Here is a 19998-nt window from a genome sequence, read left to right as displayed (position 1 = left end):
GAGTGGACTCAGACTCTAAAGTTTTACATGGTTTTGTTTTTGGGTGCAGTTATGTAACAAACATACAAACTCTACATTTTTAAGTTACGCTTTCATGATAAAGAGATTGCACTACAATACTTGTATGAGATTAATTGAAAAATACTATTTCTTTTGTTTATCATTTTTACATTGCAAATACTTGTAGTAAAAATAATATAAAGTGAACACTGTACACTTTGTATTCTGTGTTGTAATAGAAATCCATATATTTGAAAATGTAGAAAAACAAATATTTAATAAATTTCAATTGTTATTCTATTGTTTAACAGTGCGATTAATCGTGACTAATTTTTCTAACTGCGATTTTTTTTGAGTTAATTATGTGAGTTAACTGCAATTAATCAATAGTCCTAGTTTTAGCATAAAATGTGAAAGTTTGTTTTGTTTCAACTGAAGTGCAGTATGTCATATTGTCACAATTATATCACACGTAGAAAAAGATATGTTACCACCAAAACTCAATACATATATTGGTAAAAAGTCCTATAACTAAACATTTAAGACTGACAAAGCATGAGAAATAAATAAGCCTAATTTCCAGTTTAAAATCTGATAATTATATTACAAAATTATTTAAAAAAAATTCACAATTCACAAAATTCTGCATTACACAGAATTTCAGGGATTCCCTGAAAGCTTTGCTAATGTTCTAACTGTAAAAAGATCTTTGGATGACCACTGATCCAGATTCCCTATAGTCATTTATTTATTGGCAGTATACTTCTTTTAAAGGAGTATGATAAGTAGGTTCTCCCCTTTTATGAAGCCGTACTTTGACTCTCAAATGGATAAACAAGCCTGGTTTTACATTGCATTTAGTGGAGATGAATTTTTCCCTTGATTGGTACTGTCTGGTAGAGCAGCTTTGGGTTAACATTCTGGGTTTCTGAGCTAACAATGTCATTGTAGAAAACCGGAAAATAAAAAACTAAGAAAATTAAGATACAAACAGGACTTACCTTGGTACTGCATCCACAGAGGATGAAGCTGGAACCTTGGGCACTTGACAGTTTGCTGCTGCAGCCAGCTTTAAGGCAGATGATGGAACAGCACTTAAAGTCCTAGGTATATGTCGTGCATTGAGTGTGGAAATAGAGTTTACAGTGGCAACTGATGAGGGTACAGTTAATCGAATGTTGTTCCCAAACAGGACCTGAGTTGTTGCAGAGTTGGCAGCGGTTACTTGGTGACTCAGTGCACTGTGGGAACTCGAAGTCTGTGTTATATTTGAAGGCGGTAACAAGGTTGAACCTGCTGCTGACGATGAACTTGTATGTACAAGTGCTGTAGGTGTAGTACTACTGAGGTGTAAGCCCTTGTATACTCCTGCAGAAGAATGAGATTTTTTTTTTTTTAAAAGAAAATCTGAGACTCCAAACAGGGGTTTCACATACCAACTATGAAAGCAAAATACAATCAGAATGAATTTAGATTTGTATAGCTCTATACCTGAGGCCTGAAGGATGCCATTCACCCCAATTCCAAGCACCACATCATCCTTCATTTTGAATCCCATCAATTGTTCAGATGTTACCAAAGCTGAAGCAGCAAATTGAGCACTAACAGAATCCAATGTCTTGGAAACAAAACCCTAAGAAGAAAGGTGGCAAATAAATGTGATCAAGCTTCAAAAGGTCAATACTCTTCCTATTTTTATGCATAAACTAGTAATGCACAAACCAGTGCAGATAAAGAAAGAACTGATCCTCACTCTTCCTCAAACCAAACTTCTGATGTTTGGTAAAATTAGATAAATAATTAGATGCAGTATTCCCCATGAACTTATAATTCCAGCACTAAAACGTGCACAAGTATTTCAAATGCACAATACACTGTCCTTCCATAGCATTTCTCACAAGATTTCCAAACCAATCTGGAAGATTCAAGGAGATTCGGATGTCCAACAGTAACTTCTGAACCTTTTTGTTTGTCCACTGACACTTTAAATGTTACATACTTAGCTGTTATATATTTTCACAGCTAAAGACAGGACATGTTTATACATTATTATTAAAAGGTAAAAATCTGGCCTCAGAACATACAGTCTCAACAGGATAACAATATGGCTGGAATTCTTTGCAATATGTATTCCCGAGTCTTTGCATATTTCATTTAATTGATTCACTCATCTTTTTGGATTTTGTTAAGAGGGAGCAGAGGCAATGCCTGCCACACTCACCTGCAGTGTCCCTTCTAAACACTTTACAGAATGGCTATGATGTAGATTCAGGCGAAAGCCACTTTCCTGTTGGTTAGTTTCAAGGTTCTATGGCAACAGTTGACAATTAGAGATGAACCCTGGTGGGAAACAATGAGGGATAAATCATAGCACAGACAAATCCCTCACCTGTGAAGTGTTGGCAGAGGAATTACTATTTGCTTGCTGTTGATGAATTTGTGCAAACTGCTGTTGCTGCATTAGTGCCAGTTGCTGTTGATGTTGCTGGTATTGTTCGGCTGTAAATGCTGAACAAAATATAAAATGAGAAAATACTATATCAAAATATGTATATGTTGTATATATATACACACACACCTTTTAGAATCCTAAAACAAAAATGTTTCAACACACCAAATTCCTAAGAACTTTGTTGCATCTTTATGGCAACAGACTATGATCCTTCTAGAGAGGTTTTGTCCAAACTAAGTTTTCCCCATTGAGCACATTTGCGGTGAAGTACTAAACACCTTCCACATTTAGCTTACAATATTTGAGTGAAGAAATCTCATTTAAGTGACTTTAAGGGAGTAAGCACAAACAACCACTCAGATAAGACTGATCTGCAAAGATTGTGTTTTAGTGAAGTAGGTTAAAACCAACTTTCATATGTGCAGATTTGGGGGATTACACCTCTACCCGATATAACGTGACCCGATATAACATTAATTCGGATATAACGCGGTAAAGCCGTGCTCTGGGGTAGGGGTGGGGGCTGCGCACTCCTGCAGATCAAAGTAAGTTCGATATAACGCGGTTTCACCTAGAACGCGGCAAGATTTTTTGGCTCCCGAGGACAGCGTTATATCGGGGTAGAGGTGTATCTTGTAGGATGTTGAACATTCTGAACTTCCATGGACTCCAATGTGAGCTAATGTGCTCACCACCTCACAGGTGAAGGCCCTCAGGTTTAATATTTAGTTGAAAATACAAAAATGAATTTGATGGTTACCAATGAAGACTGTTTTACCACATTATGATCTCTCAACATAAACTTCACTATTCCTACCACCCTTTGTTTTGTACAGACTAATATACTAATAAATCATGCACACTGTCAACGGAGAATTTCATAGAAGCTATTTTCTTCCAAAAAGGAGCTCTTAAGGAATGATCCATTAGTCATAACATGTGTAAATGTCAATCACAATTTTCCCCAGTTAACCCACCTGGGAAAAAAATCCAGTCAATGAGAATGGAGTTGTTTATGTTGATTTACAGAAGGAAGGATGTCTGAGGAAAGACACTGTATTATACTAATTTGTCTATGGAGAGATCAGTTCTAAAAAAAACAAAAAATAAAATTCATTTTGAATCCCCAAAATGGTTTGTATAGTTTTAATGAAGAAAATCTCTACCGTCAATTTAAAAGTGGGATGATGGTGCAGATTGAATCCATTATAGAGTCAGCCTAGACCACACCATGTGAGTTTTCCCAAATTAAATTTCAGGTGCCCAAATTTCTGTGTATGTTCTCAAAACAAATATTGTGAACATTCTTACGCAACAACTTCCAGTGCTTTCTAGAGTTACGACCGTTACCAAATGGAAGGTGTCCAACTTTCTACAAGTCAACACAGGACTTAAATGCTTGTTCATGAAATATAGTATCTTGGCCAAAGCTTTTCTCCTTTGTTCCTAACTGCAGAAAATCTGTACTGCTATCAGACTACATGCATCTAACGTTTCCAGAAAAAAATAAAAGACTAAAATGTTTTTAATCTTTGCTGAATGTAGATGATAGAATAATTAATCAAATGGATTGTGATTATTTGAAAACAGAAAACGAACGAGTTAATCCATAAGAAGTTTCTAAAAATCATGTGTCTTCAGCCTACACTCAACTATGAGTTTCTCGGAAATATTTGCTTGATTCACAGCTACAATTAAGATCTTGCACATGATTATATCTATATGTATCTATCTTTCTTCTGATTATGTATTGAAAGAGCACCAAATCATCACAGAATCTATTTTAGGGTTTTATACTGCTGCTCATCACTGTAGTATTTGAGAGTCTGTATCTAGCAGCTGAACACAGTAAAATGGCATAAGATTTCAAACAAGTTAGAAGCTCTTCCGATAGAGTTCTTTAGTGAATAGGCATACAATGGTTGTTTATATATAGCCATGTGTAATACACTGCATCACCTTCCAACTTATTTCTTTTAAAAATATGGCAAACTGAATTGAGATTTTTTTTTCCCCAAATCTTCAAGACAAATCAAACATTTACTGCGTTAGTAGGTATTTCATTTATATAAATCTTTTTATTAGTTAATTATAACTAGTTGGTACTATATTACAGTGTTTTGAAATTAAGAGTTTAAAGTATCCATACAAATAATGACTAGGAAAGTTAAGATTTTACAATTTAGATGATTTTTCTTCCTGTTCATTCTTAGTCATTTGGTGAAAGGACTTTGCGCTCTAAAGTAACAAGTTTGTAAATGTATTGCTTAAAAATGAATTGAAATGAGTTACTAAAAAAAGAGGAAAAATACATAGTTTAAGATTCCAATTGATAAACAATACCAACATAAAGCTGCATATACATTTTAAACCAAGTTTATCTAAAGTTATGGCCCCCTTTTATCTTCCAAAACCTGAATTCAGGATTTTACATTTCAGCTACCTATGATATCAGTCATTTGCTAGGGAAGCAGAGTGCCAAACTAATTAGTTTATAAATGAAAAGACTGTATAATAATAGTTTTAAAATATAATTTGTAAATTAAAAGCCATGTTAGGGGGACACAAGATAATTCAGTCTTGGGCCTCCGCCCCACAATTACCCCCAACTTCTTATATCATTGATTACATGGGGAAAAAAATCCAGTTAGTCATTAATACTTTGAACAATGAAACCAGACTGGTCAGTTTGATTTGCATATAGTTACTTTCAAATTCCTTAAACATTCTCTTTTGCAACAATAAAATATTGTAATAGCATGGAAGCAATAAAAACACTATCCATCAAGTTTTAATGCTACATTTTGGGCCTAAACCACTTGAATATTAAAAAAATTAAAATTACAAGTTAACATTTCTGTTTAACAAAGTTAAACAAAATTTAACATCCTTGTCTTGTTACTGCTGCACAAAAGCATTGAGTGTGGTCATTGTTGACAGTATTTGACAGATATTAATTTGGTACTTTTTGAAGGATATATTTAGATTTACAAATGAATGTAGTTTCCAAATAGCTTTTCAATGAATTATTGCAGTCCATACAAGAATTACCTTTCCAGACATTATCAAAATAATTGCAGTAACCATTTAAAAAGGCAAGTGAAAAGAAAAAAAACTGATTTGCACCCACAGCATTTTAATTATTTAGGCCCAAATTTTCAAAAAAAAGAGGCCTAAGGAAGCACTTATTAACAAATTCAATGTTAATTGGCTGCCTGACTCCCTTAGGCATATTTGAAAATCCCAGCATAAGCAGTACAAACGCCTGTTAGCTTTTCTCCTATAACTTCTGGACACTGAGATTACACCTAAAGCATTGACAAGTGACAATTTTTTTCTAGCGGTTAAAGAACCAGACAGTCAACGGCTCCAAGCATAATTTCCAGCTCTGCCAAAGATTTGGTGGGTGATCTTGGGCTATTCACATCCTCATTATCCTCAGTTACATCCATTTTACAGACAGGAGGAAACACCTCTCTCATAGGGCTATTGCTCAGTGTCAAAGTTTGAAAACTGCTTAAGTACCCTCTGATGGAAACTGTTACAGAAATGTAAAAATATTTGTCACCCCCATAGCATGTGTCAAAATGCTACTTTCACATAACAAAAGGTCCAGTATACAGGCCATAATCTGAATTTGTTTTAAATCTTTTAGTCACAGAAGCTAACTTTTTAGTCTGAGCTACCTATGGAAAAGCCCTACATACATTGATGACATAACCAATCAGAAATGCTGATAATATGCTCTGTCCAAACCCAACTGAGATTGATTTTTCTGTGAAGGGGTCTGCATTAAAGAAAAACATCCTAGTTGGCTAAAACAAATCAGATTTATTCTGCTCATTTACAGTCCTCCTAATCTGCTTCCTAATTTTCCTCCCGTACGGAGTACAGATCAGAATTCTCTTGCAGGCCGCTAGGCCAACAGTGCGTTTAGCTCTACTAGTAAGACACTGGTGAGACAGAAGATTTTGGGAACTGGTTTTTCCTTTGTCACATCCTTCCCCCCCCCCCCCAAAACCTTGTAAGTGTCCTTACTTTTCAATAAAGCATCTCAATATGCAACCTAATCTTCAGTATCCTTTATTTTCAGTGCATTTGTACAAATCTGATTGGGATTGTGCAAGGCTCTCCTGTGAAATTATGGGTCTTCATGGCAAAGCTGCTCAGCATTGTAAAGTCAAAGAGAGGTTCTAAAGTCTTGAAGTTCAGATCAAGAATGAAACAGTTTCACTATTTTTTCATAAGTGCAAAACTGAATTTCTCCAACAGAATATCACATTTCCGAAAAAAATTCTGTTCACCTCTATGAAAAGCCATTTAGTACTAATATTTGTGGACTGGCAGCTAGTAGCTGCCACAAACAGACTAACTATAAGGATTGCAGAGAGAATCCTTTTTGCCTTCATCTACCACATATGTTGTTATTGCTTGTAAAGTCAAACCAAGTTTGTTGTGTAAACATGAAAGCTTAGCATCCCAGAATCTTGAATGTCAATAAGATCCAGGTAATGAAGGAAAATTCTAAACTTGCTGAAATGGATAATCAGTTTAAAAAAAATTCTAAGAGGATACTTTCTAATTTTTTTTTTTTTTTTATTGCTGTGCAGACTTCTGGAACTTTTATTACTTCTCAGCTCTTATTCCATAAATGAAATCATACATGCTTGAAAATCTGACAGACAAGATGAGTGATCACCTCCAACTGGTAAAGCTTCTTATTTCTAGCTCCTACTTCTACCATTCAATTTTTAGTAATAAAATTGTGAAGTGTGGCTCTTAACATCAATGCTCACAGAAGCATGTTCTTACGACAATTTCGCTAGAAAATAGCTTTGCACGTTTTACTATGTGGTACAATCTGACTAATGAGAAAAGCCCAAATCTTTCATCTGTACATATCTGTCTTAGATATAGATTTGTTTCAATATTTCAGTCCAAGGAGCAAGAAAGTAAATACTAATGCAGTAGATTACATTTTTAATTCTCAGATCACACAGTGCCTATTTTTTCAGGTACTAATGAAGACCAAACATCAAGTCTAGCTATTCTAAGATCAACTATATCTGAAACCATGTCAGAAGAATCATGCTACACAGTGTGCATTTCCCCAACATAAGCTAGGAAGCCTAGATAGAAACTGCAGTAGAACAATGATACGCAAGAGAAATATAAGTGCACCGTAAAAGCACAAAATTGTTAACTTTGAAATTAAAAAAAACCTCATTGTAAAAATAAAATATTTTTGACAGTTTCAGTTTCTTCAGATCAACCACATTAGGGTTGTGAAGATTTCCATCAGAGATCATTCTGGTTCCTCATAACCAGGGGTGGTTCCAGGCACCAGCGCAGCAAGTGCGTGCCTGAGGCGGCAAGCCACAGGGGGGTGGAGTGCAAGTCACTGTGAGGGCAGCAGTCAGGCAGCCTTCGGTGGCGTGCCTGTGGGAGGTCCACCGGTCCCGTGGTTTCGGCTGCAATTCGGCGGTGGATATGCTGAAGCCATGGGACTGGCAGATCATCCGCAGAAATGCCGCCAAATCCGTGTGACTGCGGACCGCCCGCAGGCATGCCGCCGAAGGCCGCCTGACTGCCGTGCTTGGGGCGGCAAAAAACAGAGCCGCTCCTGCTCATAACCAGGCTTCTGAGGCTTCTTTAAAACAGAGTATTCTAAGAATGTTGAACTCTAGGATGAATGAACATACTAGCTAGAAATTAAAGAGGCATGTGAATTTTTAAACATTCTTACTCAAGTTATGATAGAGAATAATGTACTATTAGTAAGTTGATAACTTTTAGGAGGCATTTCAGTCAGGCTTCCATATGGCACCAACTTTCTAGGACTATAAGGGCTGTAGGTTTGGATGCTAACAGATCAGTAGCATCTGAACGCTTTCATATTTCCTAGCAAAACCCAATACAGTAAGTTCAGAATAATACCTCAAATCTTAGCAACCATTTTTGATAAGTTAAAAATGAAAAGTAATTGGAAGCGTTAAGATTTAGGGACTGACCCAACGTCTACTGAAGTCCATGGAAAGACTCGAAATTGCTTTGAATGGGCTTTGAATTTGGACCTTAAAAAGAATGACTGTATAACATCCAACGGGGCATACTGCAACGAATTTCAATACTCTTCTTTTCCAAATTTTTTCTCTACACAATAAATTGTTAGCATTTCTTCCGAGACATTGCATTAATGACTAACAGCATGACAGTCTACAAATTAAAAGATGAATTTACCCAAAAAACTGGATCTCAAGTTGGTTATCTGAAAAAAAAGTATGATAGTTCAAAGGTTTGATTTTGTGGTTATATGTAAGTTAGCCACAAAAACGCTTTCCACAGTAGTGTTTGCAGCACAATGGCTGAACTGAAGCAGAGTTAAAAATCAGCAAGTATCCTGGCAAACTATTTCTTATACTACTTGACAGTTTACTAGTTCAGATTGTAATGTTACAGGTTAGTCAGTTCACCCATAATTTGAGTTACTATCAGGCATCTTGCCTTATGGAATTGTCCCACACGGTCCAATAAAAGGGATATTGTCTCCATCCACTTTGTACACTTCCTATACGCCACCTATACAGTTAATTTCCTCAGCATTTTAGTAATTAAGAAACGTACAGTGCTAGGGGTTTTCCATAAACAGGAAATAAGCACAGAGGTTTGCTGCTTTGAAAAAAAATCTCAGTATGGACAGGTACTTTAATTGTAAAGAACTGAAGATTTGAATAACCAATTCTGGAATGACGACTCCTCAATACATTTCAAATATCCTCTTGGTCATAGGTGCAAACTTGTGTGATAGCTCAAACTTTTAGGACAGGCAATAGTTGACACACTAGGCATGCATTTTTCCAAAATATTTAAAGAACACATTGATTTTACCTATCAACTTTACAGATGTGAATTTCTCTCTATAGTTTTTTTTGGCTCAGTAGTTAAAGTCATCCCACTAAACTAGTATCTTGTAACTGTACAGTTTAGCTTGATGTGCCTTGTTTTACATACTACTTCATACATACAAACTGTTGTACTGTAAACCTGAATAGGAAAATGAAGATTACTTACCTGTAAGTGGAGCTTCTTCGAGATGTATGGTCCCTATCTGTATTCTACAAATGGGATATGCATGTGCACCATGCACCTGAGTCAGGAATTTCGTGCAAGCAGTGTGTATTGACCCGCACATGCGCCATAGCTCTCCTTGTGTTGCCAACCGAGGGCAGTGCAGGCCAATGCCTTTCCAATTTTCCATGCTTACCTCAGAGTAACCACTCTGCAGCAGAGGGGATGGAGAGCAGGCAGTGGAATACAGATAGGGAATACATCTTTAAGAACCTCCAGCTATAGGTACCTAACCTCCATTTCTTCTTCATGTGATCGTCCCCTATGTGTATTCCACATGTGGGAGATTAACAAGCTGGTGGTGGGTGTGAAGATGCAGAAGTGATAGCTGACTATAGAACTGCTGTCCCCATTGCTATATCTGCAGTGGACTACTGTACCAGGGCATAAGGTCTGGTGAAGGTACGAAAAGAGCTCCAAGTAGCTGCTCCACATATCTAGTATGGGTACATTTCTCAGAGATGCAGCTGAAGTAGTCTGCTCCCTGGTGGAATGAGCCTTTACACCTTCTGGGGGTGGGGGATACCATTTGGTCTGTAACAAAGGATAATACAATCTGAGATCCATTTTTGAAGTCTGTGCACTGATATAAGTTGAAATCATAATTGCTCTGGAAACAAATAGGTTTAGGTGTCTAATGACCTTTGTTCTTCGCAGATAAAAGGCCAAAGCCCTCCAGATGTCCAGAGAATACAGTCTTCTCTCCTCTTCCAAGACATGTGATTTAGGAAAAAAAAAAAAAAAAAAAAAATATATAGGTACATGGATGACCTGACTTACATAAAACTCAAACTATCTTGGGCATGAATTCGGGGTGGGGGCATAGCAAGACCTTTTCTTTACAGAAGCTAGTATATGGAGGGCCTGCCAATAAGTGCTCCCAGTTCTCTGACTCTTCTGGCTGACGTTATAACAATCAGAAAGGCCACCTTCATGGACAGATGGTCACTGTGCAGGTGGTTAGTGGCTCCAAGGGAGACTTAGTAAGAGACAACAGATCAAAATTGAGGTCTGATTGAGCTTTGAACTTCACCACTGGTAGAAAGGATCTGCGAATCCCCTTCAAAAAATTCTAGTTGTTACAGGATGCCTGGAGATCATACAGTTATCTATTGGAGCACTGAAACACAGATAGGTGCTAAATGTACCCACAGGGAACCGAACGCATGACCTGAAGACTTAAGGGTAAGGAGATTCTTTAAGATATCAGGGATTCTGGTGGAGTTCGGAGACAAAATGCATTGATGAATCCAAGCAGAGAAATGCTTCCATTTAGCTGAGTAAAAGCTTCTTGCAGAATCTTGTGTACTTTGGTTAAAGATTAATTGCACCCTCTTGGAACATGAGCATTCTATCTCCGATGCCCATCCAAATATCAGGCTCTGAGTTGGAGCAGACTTGAATTGGGGTATGTGATTTTGCTTCTGGGTTGCGTTAGAAGGTCCAGTAACGTGGGGATGTTTATGTGTGGTCGTACCAAGACCTTAAATAGATCGATGAATCAGAACGGTCTTGGCCAGTTGGGTGTGATGAGGATGACTCATGCTCTGTCTTGGTGGATATTCCATAGAATGCCAGGCAATCCTTCCACAATATCAGGAGGGCATCTCCCAAAAAGTCTTTGTCTAGTGCTGGTCTGGAGCAGAACCAAGGCAACTTCCTGTTTGCCTGTGAGGTGAAAAGGTCCCAGGCTGGCTTTTTCCATGACCAAAGACGTAGTCGAAAAACAAATCGTGAATCTCCCATTCTTGATTTGTGGACAAATGCCTGCTCAGGCAGTCTGTTAGGGAATTTTGCACCCTGGTAAGTACGCTGCTAATAGGGTTAAGTGATGTTTGATGCACCAATTCCAGAAACTGACTGCCTCTACACACAGATTTTGTTCCCCCTTGTTTGTTTATATAAAATACTGTTATCTTGTCCAACATTATCTGACTACGTTTGGATTGGATGGAGGGAGAAAGGCATTGCAGGCCTGACAGAGCGCCCTGAGTTCCTATAAGTTGATGTGCATTCTGGACGCCCTCTGCCATGTGATCATCCATGTGCACACCCCCAACCCAAGAGGGAGGCATCGGTAACTATGGCTGCCTCAGGTGTGGGTGTGAGGAACAGCATTCCAAACCGAACCTTTTCCAGTTTTGTCCACTACACAAAAAAGGGCCTAATACCTTGGATGGAATTGTGACCTTGTAGTTTGGTGCCCTTTACTGGTGAATACACCAAGAAAAGGCAGGCTTATAAGCACTGTAGATGTAATCTGATGAATGCTGTCACATGTGTGCATGAAGTCAAGTGGCCAAGGAGTGAAAGGCAACTTCCAACTGATGTCCTGGGCCTGATGACTACCTTGTGCATAAGAGTGTTCATGACCTGAAACCTTTCAAGAGGTCGATATGCTGTTGCTGTAGTTGAGTCTAACAATGCCCCTATGAAATCTATGTACCTGGGGAGGTTTTTTGGGGGGGATTTTTATGACTGATGCAAATACCCAGGGAAGATAAAAGGCCGAGGAAAACACTGGTTGCCCTGTGGAACTCCTCAATGGGAGTGGTCTGCAAGAAGCCAGTTGTTGAGGTATGGGAAGACTGCAAATCCTTCTCTTCTCATCCAAGCAGTCACCACTGAAAAATCCTTTGTAAAGACCCCAGATGCAGTGACCAGACCAGAGGGGATTTATCTGAATTGGTAGTGGTCTTGGTGGAAGAAGAACCTCCTGTGGGCTGGATGGGTATCAATATGAAAATATGCATCTTTCATGCTGAGAGCCACAAAACCCAGTGCTCTCCTCGAATAAGGGAATTACTGATGCCAAGGATATCATGCAGAATTTTAGTTTTCAGATAAACTTGTTTAACTGATGTACATCAAGAATTGGCTTCGATCCTCCATTCTTCTCGGGGAATCAAGGAATAAGGAGAATATAACCTCTTCCTGTGGTGTTGAGGTGGAACCATTTCTGTAGATCCCCTGAGAAGCAGGGAATTTACCTCCTGTTGTAAAAATCTCCTTGCGAGAATGGCCCCTGAAAAGGCTTGTGAAAAGGAGTTGTCAGAAACTCTAGTAGATAGCCTTTTCTAATATCCTATGTCTGTAGTTAGGGCCCTCCAGTCTTTGACAAATAGGGTAAGGTGACCTCCAAATACCTGAATAGGGAAAAGAAGAGGCATCAGTAAAGGAACACTGTCTCGACAATCCTATCAAAAAAGAAATTCTTCTGTTGGGGATTAGAGTGCCTAAGTGGTGGTGGATGTTGCAGAAGCTGGATTCCCGGGTCTATACATCAACTCTCTTTTCATGGTGGTTCCTGAGCACATTGATTATAAGAGGGCTGAGAAGACGGTCTTGCCCTATATCCCTGTCTATAAAGCTTCCTCTAAGGGGGGAAGGGGTACGCACAAGCAAAGCATTATTCTCACATCTTTGAGGCAGCAGAGTTGTATCTGTTTTCTGATGGACTACCTTATAGTATCAAAGGGTAGATCTTGGATGGTACTCTGCATCTCTGTACAAAAATCTGAGGATTACAAACATGAATCTCTCCTCGTGGACAATGGCTATAGCCATCCCCCTCCATGCAGTATCTGCTGCATCCACTGTGGCTTGGAGTGAAGTTTTGGCCACCACTTTGCCTTCATCCACTAAGGCCTGGAAGTGGGCTCTATCCTTCTCGGGAAGCTGGTCCTTAAACTCTAGAAATCTAGCATAATTGATCAAATCACAAATGGTCAAGAGGGCCAAGAGGAAAAGACGACCTTTATTCCCAGAAGGTCAAGTCTCATATCCCTCATCAGAGGGAGTAGCCTTTGGATGCTGTTGCTCTGTAACTGCCTGCACAACCCTGTAGTTTGGCAGCGAGTGAGAGAACAAGAACCCTCCCACTTGGCTGAGAAGTGCTACTTTGTCCCAACCCTCTTAGGAGTAGAAGCACAAGAAGCAGAGGTGTCCCAAACTGCCTTTGCTGTGTTTATGATGGCCTCGCTGATGGGGAGCGCCACGCTACTGTCTAGTAAGCAGTGCTGAGCCTCCTGAATTTCCTTCAGCTGGATTTGTAGCTTTGCAGCTACTCTAAGCAATACCTTGAGCTCCAATGGGGCTGGTTGCGTATGGCTGGGTGATGGCAAATAAGACTCTTGCACCATTCCTGGGTGCCTGGGGTAGGGCTCCCACAGTCCCTAATGTTGCCAATAGGATAGATCCACCAGCAGAGGGAGACCCCTTGGCATCAGGTACCACCCGTCTCTTGGCCAATCGTATCTGGCTGGAGGTCGGAATCCTGACCTTTTACGACTTGTCTGGGGCTGCCTCTCTTTGGTGCTGCAGATACTCTTTCAGAGCCTCCGACTCATCAGAAGAGAATGCCAAATCCCTGAGCAGTGGTAGGACCAATGACTGCGCTTCAAAGCTGGTGGGTGGAATGGGAGAATGACTGTCTCCTTGTGATAACGATGTCCTGGAATATAGACAGACCCAACAGGAGCAGTGAATGCAGACAGGGAACAGCAAAGATGTCTTCTGGGGAGACACGTCTCCAACTGGCCCTGAGTACAAGGAGAGCTGCTCTGGTCGCTGTTTGGGGTTGCATTGCTATCAGTGCTGCCTGGGTTCCCGAAGTGGATTGAAGCACCAGGAGTTGTCTATCTTGTGTCTTCACCACTGGAGCTGGTGTTAGAATCAAAGGATCCGTACCCTTGCATACCTCCCATTCTTGTCAAGATTTAGTCAACCTTTGCACCTGTGCACACTGGCTTTCTTGACTTTGACAGGGTCAGGGAGAGATCCCTTCTTTTTGGGACAAACACATACATAGATGACTTATGTCTAGGAGAGTGCCCCTTATTCTCTCGTCAAGCCTTCTCTTTAGGCTTAACACTTAGCCTCCGTTCCTGAGCTCAGGGGGGAGCAATAGCTCAGTGGTTTGAGCATTGGCCTACTAAACCCAAGGTTGTGAGTTCAATCCTTGAGGGGGCCACTTAGGTATCTGGGGCAAAAATCAGTACTTAGTCCTGCTAGTGAAGGCAGGGGACTGGACTCTATGACCTTTCGGGGTCCCTTCCAGTTCTAGGAGATAGGTATCTCTCTCTATATTATTATTAAGTGCTGCCCACTTGTTAAGCCGGATGTATGGGCGGAGCGTCTGTCTCTCCTTGGCCTGGATCTGATGACTGTTTCATTATGACTCAATTTCTGACCCTCATGGGTTCAGGGGAAAGAGAGAGCAGCAGATGCTGAAGTTGGAAGAAATGTGAGCCTCAATAAGGAAGTACAGGCAACACTTACGTTTGTTGCTCACAGAAAAGGCGTACGGTCAGGAAACAGTTTTTGAATCCCAAGACCCTGGATATTATCCCAGACTTCTTGGGAGAGGGGGGGAAAAATGCTATTTAACTATCTGTGCTATACCATAAAAACTACTAAAAATTAACTATACATAATTCTTACAGGAATGACGCAGCAAAAAGGAGCTGAAGAGGAAACAGGAGATTCCTACTCCAATCATGCTGTGGTAAGAAGGAACTGGACAGGGATCAGCCTACACTGCCCTTTATGCCCTTGATTGGGAGAATGAGGAGAGCTATAGTGCATGTATGGACCAACACACATTTCTTTCAAGAAATTCTGGAGTCAGGTACATGGTGCACATATGTATCTCATGTGTGGAACACACACAGGGATCACTCAAAGAAGCATCACCTTTTTTGAGGAACATTTGGAACTAGAGACAAAACACTAGAAAAAGGTATTACAGAAAATAATCCTACATTGGCCTGAAAATAGACTGGATGATATATTAGGTCTTTTCAATCTCTAAACTTCTATGACACTATGTACCATTGGGTTAAAGATTGTTCTATCGTGGACAGGTGATTTAGCTTAGGACTCCTGATAAAATGATGAAGAATCATGTGGCTATAATCTCAATGAGTTGTATTAATGTTTACTCCCCTTTCTAGATTAAAAAACCAACCTATTTGATTAGAGTTCATCTGTGTCTATAAATCAGACTAGGTAAATCTTTACATGTATTATTCCTATGCCAGGCTAAAAGTTAACTGTTTCAGATAAAAATATGAATCTAAATTCCATACTGATTTTTAAGTATTGAATGTTTACTATAAAAGTAATTTACAGCAATGAACACATTATTTGATAGTGTTAATACACTGAACACTTATTCACAGATTTAGTTTTTTCTAAACTTATGGTATAGCCAACGTAATTAAAGTCTTTATCTAAAAGAGAAACTGTCTCATTTAGATTTTAAGAGTCAGCTCTACAATCTATTTAAAAAAGTAAATACAGCTGTTAACCTTGAACTCCAAATTTGTAACCAGTTCACTTGTGATCTTTAAATAGGATCCGAAACCCATAAACATTCAATTTCTATTCACAGCCTACCTGCCAACAGTCCCTTTGTGTTTTATCCTAAGTAGCTAGAAACTTGCCTAGCATCTTTAGTGCAGTTCCTCCTCCTGGCATTAACAAACTTATACTGCATCTGCTCTTTCCTACTGCCCTGCTTCTCTTTCAGCCACCAGAAACCTCATATCAGAGGCTCTAACCCAGGGGTAGGCAACTTATGGCATGCGTGCTGAAGACGGCACACAAGCTGATTTTCAGTGGCACTCACACTGCCCGGGTTCTGGTCACCGGTCCGGGGGGCTCTGCATTTTAATTTTAAATGAAGCTTCTTAAACATTTTAAAAACCTTATTTACTTTACATACAACAATAGTTTAGTTATATATTATAGACTTATACAAAGAGACCGTCCAAAAACGTTAAAATGTATTACTGGCACCTGAAACCTTAAATTAGAGTGAATAAATGAAGAGTCGGCACACCACTTCTGAAAGGTTGCCGACCCCTGCTCTAACCAATAGTAATTTCAACCCCAATCCATCTTCCAGCAAGGGGTGGAGTAGACGGTAAAAGAAGGAAATACCAGGACGATGGGCAGGGGTAAAACAGAAAGAACACTGGGACCGGGGGGGGGGGGGGAAGAGAGAGAAAGAAAACACTAGAGGAGAAGGAGGTAGCCTGCTTTGCATGCACTCTTTGAAGATATTGCAAGGGGGAGGGGGGACAGGATTAACAGAATGATAAGGTGTAGAATACATGTATGGGAGGCAGGAGGGAACATAAAAACAATGAAAGGCAGGATAAAACTTATTTTCTTGAGTAACATCCAAACTTTTGGAGTTCATCACTAGTTGTGTGTATTTCTGAAAATACTGGAAATAGGATTTTACATGTATTTTTTCAAAGTTATGCTGTTGGGTTGAAACAAACACCTATGATTAAATATGGCAAAGAATGGGATTTAGTAAAGTTTTTTTTCCTCTTAGTTTAACAGGATATTTTAAGAACAACCTGAAAACTGAGGCCCTGATGAATTAAAATTAATATAAAAACAACATTCACTGGAATGTGTGCATGAGTGCCTGCCTTCCTCCCCACCAGCGATTGGGGAACTGTCCCAGGATAAAAAGTTTTAATATTGGCACTATACTATATAGTCTGCTGAATAGAATTTTTAGATAAGTGATCTCTAAATATTTCTTCATGACACATTTTGGTGGTTCTTTTAATACCTCTCCCAAAAAGATTCTGAGTGCTGTCTTTGTCCTACAGGGAGAAAAAAGGTTATGTATTTAATGATCAGCACTCTATGCTCATTGGTCATCTCCTAGCAATTGAAAATATAAAAAATCAGCATAGTTGCCTGACCATCTGTAGCCTTTGATGCAATTGACTATGAGGTTTTGTTGACTTAGACAGGAGTGGATGGTATAGCCGGACTTGGAGATCCCAAATGATGATTTTAGGAGTAGTTACTATTTCACAGGGAGCATATTTCACAAGCTCATCAGCAACTCTTGGCTTTCTATGTTCTTTCAGATGCAGTTAGTACTGACTGATCAATAAAGCTAGTGAGCTAAATATATTGGATTTTAGTTATTTGAGTAACTGCCTTTTCTCCACATCTGCCATCTACTGCTGCAACAATCAACATCAGCAGCTAGGGAGCTTGCTAACAGTTTTCTGATTTAAAAAACATCAGGGGGCTGACGGTCAAACATTTACAGTGACTGGTCCTCAGTTCTGGAATTCATTTCCTACAGTAGTTCTATGGAGTTGGCCTTGCATCATGTCAGTAAACTAACCATTTCTCTGGCTTTTGCCCATGCATGGGGAAAAAAATATGCAAATATTTTTATTTCATTTTTTAAAGAAAAATGGTAATGTCTTGACTTTTTTAAAAAAAAATCTGTTGTATTACAATACTAGTATGCATATACACTTTAACATTTTATTAAATATAAAATCAACCTTTTGTCTTCCCGTAGATATCCAACAGGCAAGGTGGTAGAAAATTTGGAGTTTAAGGTTTTATGCTTTCTTAGGCAATCTTATTTTTTAATATGGTCATCTGTCTTTTTTATATTAACTAAAAACCCTGTACATAAGTGGACTTCACACATTTCTAAAAGTCAGAACTGCAACAAGTGCTGCCTTTGTACACGCATTTGAAATAAACTCTATTAAAATGTTCATGTTAAAAATGCTAACTGATTAGTTTTCAATATAATAAGTGGTAAAACAGATGATTCACTGCTATCATTAGAACAGATCACAAAGAACAAAATGGATAAAATTCTAATTTTGATTCTCTGAGTCAAGTTTAACATTTCTAGAAAAAAGTTTGTCAAAATAAACATACCAAAGTGTGCTGAACCACTGCTACTTTTACTTTGTATAGAGGTACTGCATGTCTGGGTCCCAGGTTGTGCTGTGCCTGTTCGATTTATACCCCTGTATAATTTCCTACAGGAGAGTTCATCATTGTCACTGTCATGTAGAGATGGTGTCCGAGGCCTAAAATGCCGCCATCTACATGATTTGATATTGACTAGTATCTGACTGAGGTCTTTAGAGAAAGATTTGTCCGAGGTATTTGTTTCTGAGGTATTGGCAACTTGACTGATTGAAGAGTGTTGCGTTGAGGAAAGCATTTCCAAATCCAGCTGGCGAAACGTACTGTTGTAGTCTGAATGCGCTCTGTCCAGTAGCACCCTAAAATGGAAGTGCAATAAACTTAGCAGACAATATGAAGCCAAAAACAGAAAGGTCACCACACACCAGTTTCTGATAGCAGGAATTCCTTTAGAATGAACAAAACTCAAAATATCATGAAATACAGCCACATACTTAAATCCTATGTTACTGTAAGTGGTGTTTATTTTTTATAAACTGGAACTTGTCATGTCAACGTTTCCGAATTTATTATGAGCCACCTAACAAATAGCAAGGCACTCATATTTTTGATATTTTGCACTACAACTTGGTAGAATCTTATTGAATATTAAATTTGCAAAGTATTAGGTAGGTGAGGAGAAGATAAAAATTGTTAACTTTTAATCCATAAATCCTAACTAAGCAGCAAAATGCATCTCCAAAGGGCCAAAAAGTAAGCCAATTCCTCTCCGAGCTGCTGAATACACCAGTTCCACACATAGAAGTGACCCAACCCAGCCTCCACAACCACTGAATATGCCCACAACTATATCCCCAAGAAGTGCTGAAGCTGTCACACTCTACCTATCTAACCTCCTGGCAAAACCCTTAAGGGGCATCCAGATCCTTCCCTGATTTGTTGAAATTAAATTAGAAGATGCTGAAATTCACAGATTCCATGACAGTGTGATTTAGATGCTACCGTTACCCAGAAAACAGAATTTAGGGTGCCTCCAGAATATAGCTGATCTGTTCTCATTAGGTATGGGCCTCCAGGGTAACTAAGGGAAATAGCTTGGGCTTGCCAGTGGTTCCCTGTTTCAGAAACTCTGTAGAACAGCTCAGACCTGTTAACCCCAGAGGAAACAGATACAGCCTTCTGATAAAGACTCACACAAACAAGCAGTATTCTTTTCAAAACACAACACCTCTTTATTGGTGCAACTATTAAGAATCCCTAATACAATAACAAACTAAGAATCCCCTTACTGATGTTATAAAATACAAATCCTTTATAAGCTAAAAAGCACCCCAAACCATGTTGTCTAACAGTTTGAGATGATCCTAAGTGATGTGCCTTGCTTCAGAGAGTTAGTCATCCACAGGTCACTGAGAGCAGTTCTTAGATCAGTGAATCTCAAACTTTTGTACTGGTGACCCCTTTCACATAGCAAACCTCTGAGTGCGACCCCCCCCTTATAAATTAAAATAACTTTTAAATACATTTAACACCATTATAAATGCTGGAGGCAAAGCAGGGTTTGGGGTGGAGGTTGACAGCTCGTGACCCCCCATGTAATAACCTTGCGACCCCCCTGAGGGGTCCCAACTCCCAGTTTGAGAGCCCCCGTCTTAGATGTTCTTTAAATCTTACATATACAATTTCCTTTTACAATTAAC

General features: G+C 39.1%; 1 protein-coding gene across 5 annotated transcripts in view; it reads right to left on the bottom strand.

Annotated features, from left to right (window-relative positions):
• Positions 1-19998, bottom strand: part of EPC1 (enhancer of polycomb homolog 1) — a 112685-nt gene that overhangs the window by 2841 nt on the left and 89846 nt on the right. For 3 of the 5 annotated variants that reach the window (XM_034760116.1, XM_034760115.1, XM_034760113.1), the window contains 5 exons: positions 18305-18657; positions 2390-2508; positions 2222-2308; positions 1492-1633; positions 1002-1368 (listed from right to left, as the gene is read on the bottom strand). In XM_034760116.1, the coding sequence (XP_034616007.1) occupies positions 1002-1368; positions 1492-1633; positions 2222-2308; positions 2390-2508; positions 18305-18657 (1068 nt within the window). Of the gene's footprint in view, positions 1-1001; positions 1369-1491; positions 1634-2221; positions 2341-2389; positions 2509-18304; positions 18658-19998 lie in introns of those variants that run through there. The other 2 variants (XM_034760114.1, XR_004644398.1) reach the window with 2 other exon arrangements.

This window comes from Trachemys scripta, chromosome 2, assembly GCF_013100865.1.
Source record: "Trachemys scripta elegans isolate TJP31775 chromosome 2, CAS_Tse_1.0, whole genome shotgun sequence".
Classification (NCBI taxonomy): domain Eukaryota; kingdom Metazoa; phylum Chordata; order Testudines; family Emydidae; genus Trachemys; species Trachemys scripta.
This window is presented reverse-complemented; position numbering and strand designations above follow the sequence as displayed.